The sequence below is a fragment of the Pongo abelii genome, chromosome 14 (genome assembly GCF_028885655.2).
Source record: "Pongo abelii isolate AG06213 chromosome 14, NHGRI_mPonAbe1-v2.0_pri, whole genome shotgun sequence".
NCBI classification, from domain to species: domain Eukaryota; kingdom Metazoa; phylum Chordata; class Mammalia; order Primates; family Hominidae; genus Pongo; species Pongo abelii.
Window position 1 is genome coordinate 97510215 of NC_071999.2, and position 14319 is coordinate 97524533.

Below are 14319 nucleotides of genomic sequence, written 5' to 3' on the forward strand. Positions count from 1 at the left end.
TAAAAATCTAAGTGTTATGAAGTCTCTCAATTGAGATCTTTAACCGTAAATAGGTTTTGCCTTTTGTATTATGTCCAGATTCTATTTAATGCAATTAGAATACAAATTCCTATGTATTGAGGACCTTGATTACATAGATATTTCTTAGTTCCAGTTGGTGTTTCTCATCTCTTGTCTTCTCTGATCGTATTTATACATCCTCTGTTTTTATCAGATGATTCTTCCCCAGAAAGGACTGGGAGAGCGAGGCCCGGGTTTCGTTTTATTTATTTGCATCGATGTTGCTCCGAGTCTTCAGCCCTGGACCGAGTGTGACAGCATCTCAGCGGGTGCGGAGCGGGACAGCGCGCCGGGGGCGTGGCGGGGGCGTGGCCTGTCCGCGGGGCGGGGAGTGCGGGGCGGGGCTTCCGCAGAGCGCAGCGAGCGGGCACATCCCAGGTTAGCGGCTGCGATCCGAGCCGGGCAGCGGCGGCAGCTGCCGCAGTGGTGGCCAGAGCGGATGCTTGCGGGCTCCCTGCGGCTCCACTAGTTTTCTTCGCCCCGCCCAGCCGCCCACTCGTCTCGGCTGGGGAAGAAGACCAGACGGTGCTCAGCTGGAAAACTCTGGTGTCTCAGCTCAGAGCTTCCTCCGGGAAGAGCTAAGTGCTCCCAGGTGAAGCCGGTGCCCGCGGGCGGTCCGTACACCCCGCAGCCGGCTCGCACCGCTCGAGAGCCTCGGCTGCTGTGTCTTCCACGCCTGCAGCTCAGCCAGGGAGCGCAGGGCGAGTGGGGTCCACTGGGGGGTAAAGGGGACCAGGACGGCGAGGATGGAGTCACAGACCTGGCCTGTGGGCTTTCGCTGCCTCCTCCTCTTGGCCCTGGTTGGGTCCGCCCGCAGCGAGGGCGTGCAGACCTGCGAAGAAGTTCGGAAACTTTTCCAGTGGCGGCTGCTGGGAGCTGTCAGGGGGCTGCCGGATTCGCCGCGGGCAGGTAAGGGACAATGAGGGGGTCGCTGGACGGGGGGCGTCTGAGCCCGGCCTTCGCTCCCCCAGGCTCCCTTGGTGGCACTCGTGGGAAGATGACCTTTCGGGCCCTGCAGCCGCGCAGGGTGAATCCCGGGGAGGCCTCCGGGGATGCTTGGTGCGGATAGCCTGAGTGCAGCGCAGCGCAGCTCTGGGGACCCCCAACCACGCCTGCGACGAAGCCCCGTTCTGGGCATCTGCTTCCCGCCCGGCTCCCTTCTCCTTGGAGGATGAGTTGGAAGGAACCAGGAAAGCAGACATCAGGGCGTGGGGGACACGCAGTCTAACTGCGTTTCTCTTCGGAGTAGGAATTTCCCTAGTGCCTCACCGGGGATTTTGGTTTGCTGCTTTCTCATAAGGTGGAGGGAATTGAATTGATCGCCCCAAGTTTGGTACTAAAAATCACAAACCTGCGATATACCCCTTTGCTGGATAATGGGGCACAGACAAGGGCAGCCGGTCTCCTCTGTAATTAGGACTTGGACCCTGTGCACCCAGAGACGTGACCCTTAGCTGCCCCTCTGTGCCCTCGCATCAAGCCCTGCTTGGAGGAAACCCAACCACCCAGTGTGTCTCCCAGCACCAAGGTAGTTTTTAGCCTGCAAAGTGTTAGGGCAACAGGCGATCAAACCGAACGTACTGGGGAGTCACTTGACATGGATGAGATGTACCAGCGTTCCAAAGGGAAAGATACAGTTTGTGTGGCCAGCGTGGATCTTGCTTCCTGTGAGCGCCTTTTGCCTGTGCTTTCGAACCCTGCTCCCCGTGTCCACCGCACCAATTTGCTTCTGCTGGTGGGAGTTCCAGTGTAGGTTCTGTCTGGAAGAATAGGTCATAGCTGTCAAACGCAATAGCAGGTGTCTAGAGCTAAGTAAGATCTCACTAGAGCCTTGCATCCCTTTAGCTGTGACTATGAAGCCAACACAGACGAATCCGTGAGGTTATTGTTTGAACAAAGAACTTGCGGAGGACGCTTAAGTCTAAAATCCCTAATTTCCAGGGTTGGGGGACTTGCTTGTAGCACTGAGGAGGTGTGAGCTATAGCCGCTTTTCTTGATTGCTTTGCTCAATTTTAAGTCATCCCAGAAAGAAAATCTAGGCATTCGGGAATATTGACTCCATTTGAGTTTACATGACCAGTCTTAAACCTACTTATTTATTTGTATACCTGTTTGGTACTAGGTACTTTTTCTGTATTACTTGAAACAAAGTCGACATTCTCAGTTTAGGGCGATTCTTCTATCCCCAAACAAAACATTGCCTTATAGATCTGTATTTTTCTTAGTGCATTCTTTTCATTAGGAAATAAATCTCACTTTATTGGCTGCTGATAAAACTAAAGTGAGTTTGTGCGTGTGGGTGGTGAGAGTGTTATGATGTGAGATCTTCACCTGAATTATTAGATTTTTAGTCCCCGAATACTGTAACTTTGCCTGCTATGTTCACCGAATGTTGATGGCCAGCCCCTTCTCCCCAGTAAGGCCCTGATTTCACTCCACTCTGGTATCTCAGTATTTCTGGTATCTGCTGAATGCAACACATTGATTGGGTGTTCATCTCTTTTGAAGATGAACTTTCCAGAGTATCAGTCACTGAGACGGTGTCTTACCAGGATGTCAGGGAAAACTAAAACTCTGTCTTAAGGAGAGGGAAATGACTGTAATTATTTGCATTTGATACACATGACCCACAAAAAAGTGCCATGACGACAAGGAATCTTTCTTTTCTGAGTCACTCTGGATTGTTTCCCCATTGCTAGCAGATTTTTTAAATCTGTGGCTGAAGGTGATGGAGGAATCACGGGAGCACTCACAGAAGAGGCTTAGAGACATCAGTGGTATTGGTGAAAAGAAATGCTAAGTTCCTTTAATATTTTCACGAAGAAAAAGTCACACAAAAGTACTATGCTGATTTAGATCCACCCCCCAAAAAAGGCATTCATATAGGAATTTGATATAATTCTGAAGTTTTGTGTCTGTATTGTTGGTCATTCTTTTACAAATAATTCAGCAAAATATTAAACTGTTTTTTAAACACCGATTCCTCTCATCTCTCTAAAAAAAAAACCCCTCAATCCCAAATTGAGTAGAACAAACATACCACATGGTTAATAAATAGTTTTCTTTCTTTTTGTATTTATATATGATCTACAACATTTAACATGATTGAATATGGTAATTGACTGTCATATTTTCTAAGATTATCCTCAATCTCAAGAGAGAACATAATTTAGTCATTTCTACATGAGAATACAAATAGTAATATCTTTTAACAAATCTGTTCATTTAGCACATACCCTTTCACTGACTAAAACAAACACATTTAATTTGATATTTTTTTTTGGAAGTACATATTTTTGCTGCTTTCTTGCATTTCTTGTTCACAGTGGTTAATCCTTGAGATGTCTAGCCAAAATGCAGTTTGTATAATATAAGCAGGTAGAATAAGTTTTTAGTTTCTTCCTACCTTTGTGACTTTTACTTCTTCTGATAAAAATGTTATCCAAATTGAAATTATTAAAATTGTGACAGCAGTGATTTAAACTGTTTCTCAGATTCCCCCACCTTTGTTCTCTACCCTGCTCCAATTCTTTTAAGCCTATTGAACTCCTAAGGATGTTTGGATGAGAAATGTAAAAAAGGAGAGAAGGTGTAAATGTGATTAGAATTACAGATTTCCCTGTGTTCCGATTTTATTTTCTAAGTAGTAGTCAAGGTGCCCTTCGCTCTTGTTTATTTTATTCAGAAAAGAACTGTTACTCAAAGTGTCTTTTAAAGGTCTTTTCATTTTTATTTTATTTATTGGGGATGGGGATAATGCTTTTCTATTAAAATTCTCTTTGCACATGCATTGTGCATTGTTCACACATGCAGTATTTCCTCTTTTAGAGGATAGTTCAGAAAGGGGAAGTTCATAAAAAATAATACATTTAGATAATTTATATACCAACTATTTTTTGAAATATGCATGTTTGTTGATATAGAAATCTATAGCAAGTATACTCTTGATATCAAGTAGTCTGTGAAAGTAAATTTTCCTTGGTAGATTTTGGCTGTAAATAGAATAATAAAAATAAACTCGACCTGGCTAAGTGAAATTTTAATACTAAAAGACACTGTAAGCAGTGCTCTGAAGTTGTTGTTGTTGTTTTGACTGCTTTCATTATAATCAAATATTATTATTGCTCTAAGGACAGTGTAGTTTCATTCTCACACCTAAGAAAAATGATCTGCTTGGTAACCTTGGAGTTTGGAATTACTGGATAGACATTTGGCTTTCAAAACTTGGTTCTACCACTTGTAGTTCTGCTTCATAGATAAATTATCATCTTGAACCTCTGTTTTCTCATTTAGAAATAGGAATATTCTTAAAAAGTGTTTGCATAGATAAAATGAAATAATGTAAAATGTCTCAAATCCAGGCACATAGTAAGTGCTGAAAATATGTTCTTGTTGTCATTATAATTTTTTTGTTTACTGTCTTGATTTTAACTTGATTTTTAAGGATGACATTTTAATTTTAGATCTTCATATATCAAAGATGTTTTTACAATAATGAGTTGGTTTCAAGTCAGAAATGATTATTTTTAAATTTGGGAAATGTATTTTTATCTAAAGTGATATCTGTTACATTATGGTGAATATTTTGTTTATTTTTGTGAACTAATAAACCTCTATGAAACAAGGCTGCGCTGCTGCTAGCTGCAACGCCCATAACCACTACCTCCACTGCCACACCACCATTCTTCTGTCTGTAGGGAGGTAAAATAGTGCTTCTAAGGTGGTTTACAGATTCACACAATTAGAATGTTTGTGGCCATAGTCACTCATGGACAGTAATCTGAAATTGGGACTCTATTTCTCATGAAACCAATTTTGCTGTTTGAACAATGTGTTTATGGGGATCAAATTTCTAAAGCCAGAATTGGGACCCGTCGTCTGACACTGGGGCAGATGATTAACATCAGGATTGCCCTGGGTCGAAGCCCACCAGCCAAGAACCACTGGAAACAAGACTGTAGTAAAATTAGATTCATTTTGTTTGTTGCAGCGAGGGAAATTGCACACCAAAGGGATTCCGGAGAGTTTGGTAGTAGGTAGTTGGGAGGGCTTTTTATAGGATTTGGGCTTGTGGTGGGCTATTATAAGGAAGGTTTAATGAAGTGGGGCAATTCAGGAATTGGCTATTTTGGTAACTTTTATCTAGGTATTAGAAAGATTAAGGTAGGGGTAGTTGTCATAAATAAAGAAGCAGTAGTAGCTAGTGTTGGTTCAAAGAGGGGAATGTTTAGTTATTTTTGTGGTTGCAGAGTGCCTTTGTCCTCATCCTTTTATACCACAGGTCCCAAGTGGTCTTGCCTCATCATTGTTTTCTAATTCTGTGCATGTTATTTATCTTGAATTGTGAGTATCAAGGCCCAGTTCCACTGCCAGGACAGTTTGTCACCTTTTCCCTTGGGAAGTCCAGTCTGTGCTTTGATGTCTAAGAGAATCATGTGTTTCATTTTTCCCTAGGCCTTTAGTGCATCTTAATGGTGGAGAAGTGAGTTTGATTTTCTACTTTAGGGTCATAGAATCCAATGGCTCATCAGGTGCTGAATTATACTGATCACACATATTCCCTCATGGGGCCAATTATAAATATTGCTGTCAACTATAAATCTAGTGCATCAGCTACAAATATTATATATGTCCGCATTCTCTCTCCATCCCATAATTTAAGTTCCATTTTGCCGAGTGTCCAACATCCTATAGTTGTATAATTGGTTTAGGAGGGGTACAACTTGAGGAACTTAAGAATAATATTTTCCACTTATCACCTCCCCCCCCCAATTCCTATTATTTTTCTTTGTTTCCAGCCTGTTAAGGCTTTCTGGAAGATGGGTATTTTTGGTGTGTACATGTATGTGTGTGTGTATAATCCACTTTCACATTGTCCTTATATTTGATAAGAACACTTTCTAAATCTACAACATTTCTTTTATAGTTACCTGGTAAGACCAAGAACAACATTCTAGCTAGGTGTCTCAACTAAACAGACGTGATTTATAGATGAATGGTCTCTTGGTATAACTGTTCAGCCGACAAACAACAGATCTGATTTGTTAAAATGTAGTCATGAGAGACTTCAAACATATGTCTGTTGAAATAGATTCTCTGTGAATGTGGTATCTGATCTACTTGGTTAAGTAACAATAGCAATTAATTTTAATAGATAATAGCCATTTTCCATATCTACCTTTCTTTTATAAAGTCCTGACCTTCAACAAGAAGAAAAGGCAGCACTGATTGTGCTCTCAATTCTTGAACTTTTCAGTTTTAGTAAATCTTCCATTTCACTAATGAGATTGCCCAAGTTAGCCTAAAATGATTATTCATTCCTCTATGAATCACAACAAACAGCACAGCCTTTGATTAGCTGCATCAGGTCCACATATGGCTACTATGTAAGTTGAATGTGCAGTGTACTTTTATAGAAAGAAAAGAAGATGTTATACTTCTATGTTTTTATGGAAGAATGTATGTTTTCTTAAAAATTTATAAAACTGAAAAGTACAAATAAAGTAAAATAATTTTACCATCCAGAAATAACCACCAAAATGCCTTTGCATTGTCTTTTTAGCATGCTCATCAGCCCCATGCTAAGCATGACTATTTTTTGAAAGAACATAGAATAATTTCCTTTTTGAAAAACATGCCTTTTCCAATTATGAATGTACTTTATTTCCCATTTCCCATGCTGTTAAATATCTTTCTAAGCCTGATTTTTTAAAGTGGCTGTATAGTATTGCATTAAATCTCTGTAGCATAAATTAAATTCACCTTTGTCGTTAGAACTGTAAGTTTCCAGTATTCTCTACCATAAAGTCACATGGCTGAGGACATCAAAGGCACATGTGCCAAACTCCTACACAACTCATGGCTTTGTACATGATTTACATTACTATACGTTAGAGTTTTTCAACCTGAGTGCCATTAACATTGGGGGATTGGCAGTTCTTTGTTGTGGGGTGCTGTCCTGTGTATTGTAGAATGTTCAGAAGCATCTCTCACCTCCATCCACTAGATACCAATAGCATTACCACTCTCCACCAAGTTGTGATGACCAAAAATGACTCCTGACTTTGCCAACTGTCCCATGGGAGACAAACTTGTCCTCGTTGAAAACCACAGGTGTGAACTCTTCAACCTGTGGGTCCTTCACACACACAGACTGTGTATTTGGCTTGTTTGCATGTCTTAGCTTAAATGTCAGCTCTTCACAAAGGCCTTTCTCAAGTTCACGAAACTAGGTTACACCACTTATTATTGTGGAATCCTTTTTGTTTCCTGTGTGGCACTTTTCACAGCGCCACGTTCCTTTTCTTTGTTTAACTCTGGGTCTTTCGCCACTAGGTTGTGTACATGATGGAGACAGAGAACATACCTGCCAGGGCCATGTTCCTGGGCATGTGACCTGTACAGTCAAGCAGGATCCTACACTCTGATGAACCGTGTGGTTGGTTTAATGTTCTCTTGTCACCCTATTGAAATTTTTTGTTGTTCAGACAGGGTCTCACTCTGTCACCCAGGCTGGAGTGCAGTGGTATAATTACAGCTCACTGCAGCCTTGACCTCCTTAGGTTCAGGTAGTTCTCCCACCTTAGCCTTCTGAGTAGCTGGGCCCGTAGGTGCATGCCACCATACCCGGCTAATTTTTGTATTTTTTGTAGAGATGGGGTTTTGCCACCTTGCGCAGGCTGGTCTTGAACTCCTGGGCTCAAACAGTCTGCATACCTTGGTGTCCCAAAATGCTGGGATTACAGGTGTGAGCCACCATGCCTGGCCCTAATTGAAATATGAACAAAAGGCCCTGCATTTTCTTTTTGCATTGGGCTCTGCAAATTATATAGCCAGTCCTAATGTGTACCTTATTGACTGTGGAGTATCTGGTGCGTAGAACAGGGCTTGGCAGAGAATAAGAGTTTAAATAATTGTTGAATAATTTAATAAAGCTTTAAGGAGCATTTTGATACATCTTTTGAACTCTGATTCTTAAACTCTAGACATAGGCCTGTGGATACTGAGTATCTCAGATTCTGCTTCTGTGTACAATATTTTTTGTTTTGTGATGTTATATAAATGGGTTAAAGATGGACCCCCATGTTTTCCTTACTTCTTCACAGCAGGCTAGGACCATTAGCCCAAAGCCAAAAGGTACCCAACTCTGATTTTTATACATCCAGTTGTTTTCAATATAGCTCAAATAAATATATTTTTAGCCATTTAAAGCCTACCTGCTTTGCATACCTGATAAAATTTAACTGAACATCTGCTAACCGTAGATAAAGTAAACTCTGGGACACTAAAACACCCCAAGCCATTGATACCCTTCAAAGCTCTCTGACCCAGACACTTCCTAATTTCTAGTAAGTGATATCACCTAGACATGCAAGCACCCTCTCCAATTTCCCCTTCTCCTAGGAGTTCTCTTGTCATCTTCTCCTTCTGGGTGGTAGCCAGGCACCATTGTCTCTGGAAGGTCTCCTGTTGTGAGGGACTTCGCCTCTTGGCAACCTGTCAAAGCACCACCCAAATAAAGCTTCTTTTGTACTACCGCCCTCTTGTGGTCCTGTATTTGATTAGCCTTGACATCCTGAAACTCACCACGTATGGGTCAATACTTATTTCTAATGGAAGGTAGGGACTCATAGTAGCAATACTGATTTTAAATGTATTTCTTTCTTTTTACTAGACTATAGGCTATTTGAGAGCAGGATCTATGATTGATTTCCCTTTTGGTTCTGTGATTAGGCCAACATTTATAAATAAATAGTGATTTGTAGAATTGAATCTTATTTTTGTAGTTACCTAATAGGTTATTTATTGTGTTTAATTATTTTTTATGCTTAATATTAGTAGAATGAGAAATATAGAGAGTGAAGTTCCTTAAAATGTATGTGGGCTCATTTGTGTTGAATGAATTGTTTTTGTGGGGTTAATTTTTGCTTACATAACTGCCACAAATTTTATAAAGTGACCAAACCTTTTAAATTTAAAGGACTTTTTATCTGCTATTTAACATTTTTGAAATGGAGTAAATGAGTTGTCAGACAAAGGTTTAGAAAGGAGTATTCTCAAATGTCCTGTAAGGAAAAGAAAATTATTTAACATCTAAAGGATTCATTTGCACAGCTGTTATCATCATGTAGCAGGGTGACTGATCTGCCTTAGAGCATTGATCTGTTGTTGAGAGAATGGAGAAAAATAAAGGTGAGCAGTTATAATTTGCATTTGGCTCTGGAATGGTTGGCTTGTGCATTATATGATTTTTTTTTGCAAAATAGTATTTTTCTATGAGGAAATTAACAGTAAAGAACTAGAAAATAATTCAGCTTTTCTGTTTTTCACCCTTGTTAATTCCATGTCGGGAGTAAAGTATACATCACTCATCTGTGGAACTATTCCTGAGCTGATCATTGTTTGTTAAAGGACAAGGACTTGGAGTTCATTCTCCATTTTAGACCAACCAGAGGGACCACAGTTTTCAGAATAAGGAAACAAATAATTGCTATTAAATCAGAAAACATGATATACTGTAGCAGGTATAATCTGTCTCTGAAATATTTCCAACAATTCCAATTTTAGAAATATTTATCTAATCTTTTAAAAAAAATTATTTTAAATCGACAGATAAAATTGGGTGTATTTACCATATACAACATGATGGTTTGAAGCACAGTACAGATGCATTGTGGAATGGTTAAATCTAGCTAATTAAACTATGCGTTACCTCACCTAGTTACCAATTTTGTTGTGGTAAGAACATTTAACATTCGCTCTCTTAGCATTTTTCAAGAATACAATATATCATATTAACTGTAGTCACCATGCTGTGTAATAGGTCACTTGAATTTATTCTTTTCATCTATCTGTAAATATGTGTCCCTTGATCAACATCTTTCCAACTCTTCCTCCTCCCCAACAGCCCCAGCTCCTGGTAATCACCATTCTCCTCTCTCTTTCTATGAGATCAACCTTTTTAGATTCTACATGAATGAGATCATGTGGTATGTGTCTTTTTGTGCCTGGTTTATTTCACTTAATATAATATCCTCCAGGTTCATCCATGTTGTTGCAAATGACAGCATTTCCTTATTTTTTATGGCTGAATAGTACTCTATCATATCCACATTTTCTTTGTCCATTCATCTGCTGATGGATAGCTAGGTTTGACTAGTCTTTAAGAACTCTTTTCAATGGTATCATAGAAAATTATAATTTTTCCTATATGAATTGTGGCTGGTTATTTGTTTAGGATATTTTACAAGAGCTGCTAGGAAATTTTAAGTAGAAAGACTATTTAAGTCAATGCTAATGAAACAAACCTGCATAATTAGATATGGTCCAGCTATTAACTTAAATATGTTTCAAATGTAGTTATATTTAAAAGCTAGTAAATATTGTTTCATAACTTAAATTGTTTATTACTCTTATTAGGATAATGGGTTTAAATTACTAGTTTTTCTCTCCTCTGTGCTATAATAACCAAATCTATTTTGGTTATTATAATTCCTTATAGGCAGAATAATTAAATAATCTTTGCAGCTATTTTGTGAGTCTTTTGCTTTTCCTTGTTTTACAGTTTCAAGAGAATTTAATTCATGATTTCTTCAATATTTGCCTTGGGAGAAGATAAAATCTGAGAAGAGATTTGGGTAAAAAGCACACCAAGAGTGTGTCTTCATTGATTAAATGAGCTTAAAAATTATTTCTGGATGTCCTTGTTCATTACACATATATTCTTTAAATGGAAGATTGTCAATATAAAATTACTTGTGCAGATTTATTTGCTCTTTGAATAACTCTCTTATTCGGTAAGGTTATACCGAGTTACATTTGGTTCATTTTCTTTTGATCATTCAGATGTCTGTGTTTAATGAGCTAAAACTTAAGTAGGTCAATAAAATGAAGAGATTAACAGCCTGTTCTCACCAGGCTTGGAATTCATTTTACTCTAGGGGGAAAAAAGTCATTTTTTAAAAAGGTATTTGATCAACTTAAAAGGTAAAGGGAATAAGAGAAACATGGCAAAACTAAAAAAGCTGAGAAATCAATGAGTTCTTCAGGGTACTATTTGTTAGGTGAAGCTATGTGGATCTGTGTTTGTATAGCTAAGAGTTTTCATTACAAGAGCTGAACCAAATTTTACTTCTTCCTTTGATAAGTTCAGAAGCACACAAAAAACTTCAGGTTTTAAAATATTTCCTATTCAATTCATCTTTGGAAATATCTTGCATAAGGAAAACTAGTAGTTATGACAAACCATGAAAATGTCATGGAATAAATAAATGGGAAAAGCAGACTTGTCGCCTTATTTGTTGCATATTATGATCACATTTTTTCTTTTCTTTTCTTTTCTTTTTTTTGTCGGGGGATGAGGAAGATGCCTGTGTTATTTGTTTTTTCTCCCAACTTTCATATTAGATTCAGGGGGAACATGTGCAGGTTTGTTACTTGGGTTAATTGTGTTATCCTGAGATTTAGGATATGAATGATCCCATCACCCAGTTACTTAGCATAATTCCCAACAGATGGTTTGTCAACCCTTGTCCATCTCCCTCCCTCCCATCTCTAGTAGTTCCCAGTGTCTGTGTTTCCCATCTTTATGTGCATGAGAGCACAGTGTTTAGCTCCCACTTGTAAGTGAGAACATGTGGTATTTGGTTTTCCATTCCTGTGTTAATTTGCTTAGGATAATGGCCTGTGGTCACATATTTTAGTGAATAATGTGAATAACGATGAATTTGTAGTTTTGAAATAGGTTAGTCTTCACTCCATCACTTACTACCTATGTGACCTTTAGCAAATGACCCGACCTCTCAGAAAGTATTTTTCTTTATTCACAGGCTTGTCCCTTTTCCCTTTCCCCTTTCAGTGGTTTTTGAGAAGCATGTGGTATGGGGAAGGCGGTTTGTAAACGGTAATAGTCTCTACAAATGTGACATAATTGATTCTATTACAAAATGTTCTTAGATACCTTTAAATAATTACTTGTGCTTGGTCAGGGAGCAGACAGAGAAATCATAGTAGAATCGTTTCCCTTCTTTTCTTTTCTTTTTTTTTTCTTTTTTTTTTTTTTTGAGACCGAGTCTGTCTCTGTCACCCAGGCTGGAGTGCAGTGGCACGATCTCGGCTCACTGCAAGCTCCGCCTGCCAGGTTCGCGCCATTCTCCTGCCTCAGCCTCCCGAGTAGCTGGGACCACAGGCGCCCACCACCACGCCCAGCTAATTTTTTTGTATTTTTAGTAGAGACAGGGTTTCACTGTGTTACCCAGGATGGTCTTGATCTCCTGACCTCGTGATTTGCACGCCTCGGCCTCCCAAAGTGCTGGGATTACAGGCGTGAGCCACTACACCCGGCCTTCCTTCATCTTAATGAAATACCAAAGTTTCAAATATTTGCCTCCCATCACTCACTCTCAAGGTATTAATCCTGTACTCTTAGGAACATAGTCCATGTTTTCATTATTTAATATACAAAATATTTTATTATTTGTAGTTCATTCATATGGTAAAATCAAATTTGTTTATTCATGTACAAGGTTTAAGAACTAAAGACTGGGCTTTTTCACATCCCAGCACTTTGGGAGGCTGAGGTGGGCGGATCACAAGGTCAAGAGATCGAGACCATCCTGGCCAACATGGTGAAACCCCGTCTCTACTAAAAATACAAAAATTAGCTGGGCGTGGTGGCACGCGCCTGTGATCCCAGCTACTTGGGAAGCCGAGGCAGGAGAATCGCTTGAACCTGGGAGGCAGAGGTTGCAGTGACCCAAGATCGTGCCACTGCACTCCAGCCTGGCGACAGAGCGAGACTCCGTCTCAAAAAAACAAACAAACAAACAAGAAAACACTGGACTTTTGTAAAATAATGCTATTTGAATTAATTCAATTAAGATAAAGAGGGAGGTACTTTCCCTGGAAATATAAGATGGTTTTAAGGCTGAATTAATGTGAGTACGGATAGATTCTCTAATGTCTGATTGGCTTCATCAAGTGAGTAGGAGTTACTTCTCTACTTTATTGTGTTCTTGCGTGTTGTAGTGCTGAGGGTCTTGGCAAGTCCCCTATATTGGGGATAAGAACTTATCTTCCATATGAAAAGCACAAGGGTGGAGTGTGCTGGCAAATCTCTGTCTGCCCCTTCAGAAGGCCTCTCCACCCTACCCTTTGTTCCTGGGCCCTATCAGTGGGCATTCTTGGCTCTGGCAGTTAATGGGAGGCAGTAGCTACAGAAGGACTGGGCAGGTGGAGTAGGGCAGACATGGGTCTCACCTTTATGGAGTCACTACAGGTTGGTTATGACCCTTTACATAAAACCACAGCTCCTGTCGAGTGTCCTCACAAGTCTCTGAATCCTTATAACTACTTTCTCTCTTTGCTCCCTAAGGGACAGTATCAGTGACCTCACCACGGTTATTAGCTAGGGAATATTGCGTGATCCTTACAGCTTTCCTATATCCTGCTCTTTATAAAAATTTTATTAAATCTAATTTTAGGGTGCCAGTCTATTTTCTCCCAGGATTCTGTATGATAACACTTTATATACTTTAAATACATAAAGCCACAGCTTTCAGAAGATAATTTGATTTGTATTTAAAATGTATAGAGACATAAATCTGTTCTAGAATTACTTTATAAAAGTTTTTAGAAGTTCTAGTCAATAATTTCTTTACTCACATTCAGTTGCTTCATAATCATGCTTCTGTTAAATGTTCCTTTCCCTCCCTTCCCCACCCTTTCCTCTCACCCCTTTTGTGAAGAGCATTGGAGGCAGCTAGCTCTTTAGGCTTCAGTTGAAAATATGATTGAATGGATAACACCCCATGATGATATGATAGCTTAATCCCCACCTACCGTATCAATTCAATCACCAAATTCTCCTAGACTCTGTTTCACAAATGCCTTTGTGAATTTTCTGCCTATCACCATTGCTACCACCTTGTTTTAACCCAGTGCCTTTTTGTGGCTGAATTGCTCAATCAGCCTATATCTGTTCTTAGCCCTTGCTAGTCCATTTGCCAATAGATTCCCAACTGAGCTCCCAATAAAATTCAAATCTTGTCTTTATTTCTTGTTCACTGCCTTTCTTAAAAATAAAAGAACATGATTGTATTTGAATACATAACTTCTGTACAATAAAATAAAATGAATTACCACAGTGAAATGGAGCCCTGTGACATTTCATCTGTAATGCACAGCAATGAAAAGGTTAGCATCCTTAATCATAAATGAACCCTCATAAATTGGTAACAAATACACAAATATACCATGTG

General features: G+C 39.6%; 1 protein-coding gene across 7 annotated transcripts in view; it reads left to right on the top strand.

Annotated features, from left to right (window-relative positions):
• Positions 1–395: 395 nt before the first annotated feature.
• GPC5 (glypican 5) overlaps positions 396–14319 on the top strand; it is a 1453242-nt gene continuing 1439318 nt past the window's right edge. For 6 of the 7 annotated variants that reach the window (XM_054529150.2, XM_024231053.3, XM_063714991.1 and 3 more), the window contains exon 1: positions 414–969. In XM_054529150.2, the coding sequence (XP_054385125.1) occupies positions 807–969 (163 nt within the window). In that variant the 5' untranslated portion in view covers positions 414–806. Of the gene's footprint in view, positions 970–14319 lie in introns of all 7 variants that reach the window. The other variant, XM_063714990.1, reaches the window with a different exon arrangement.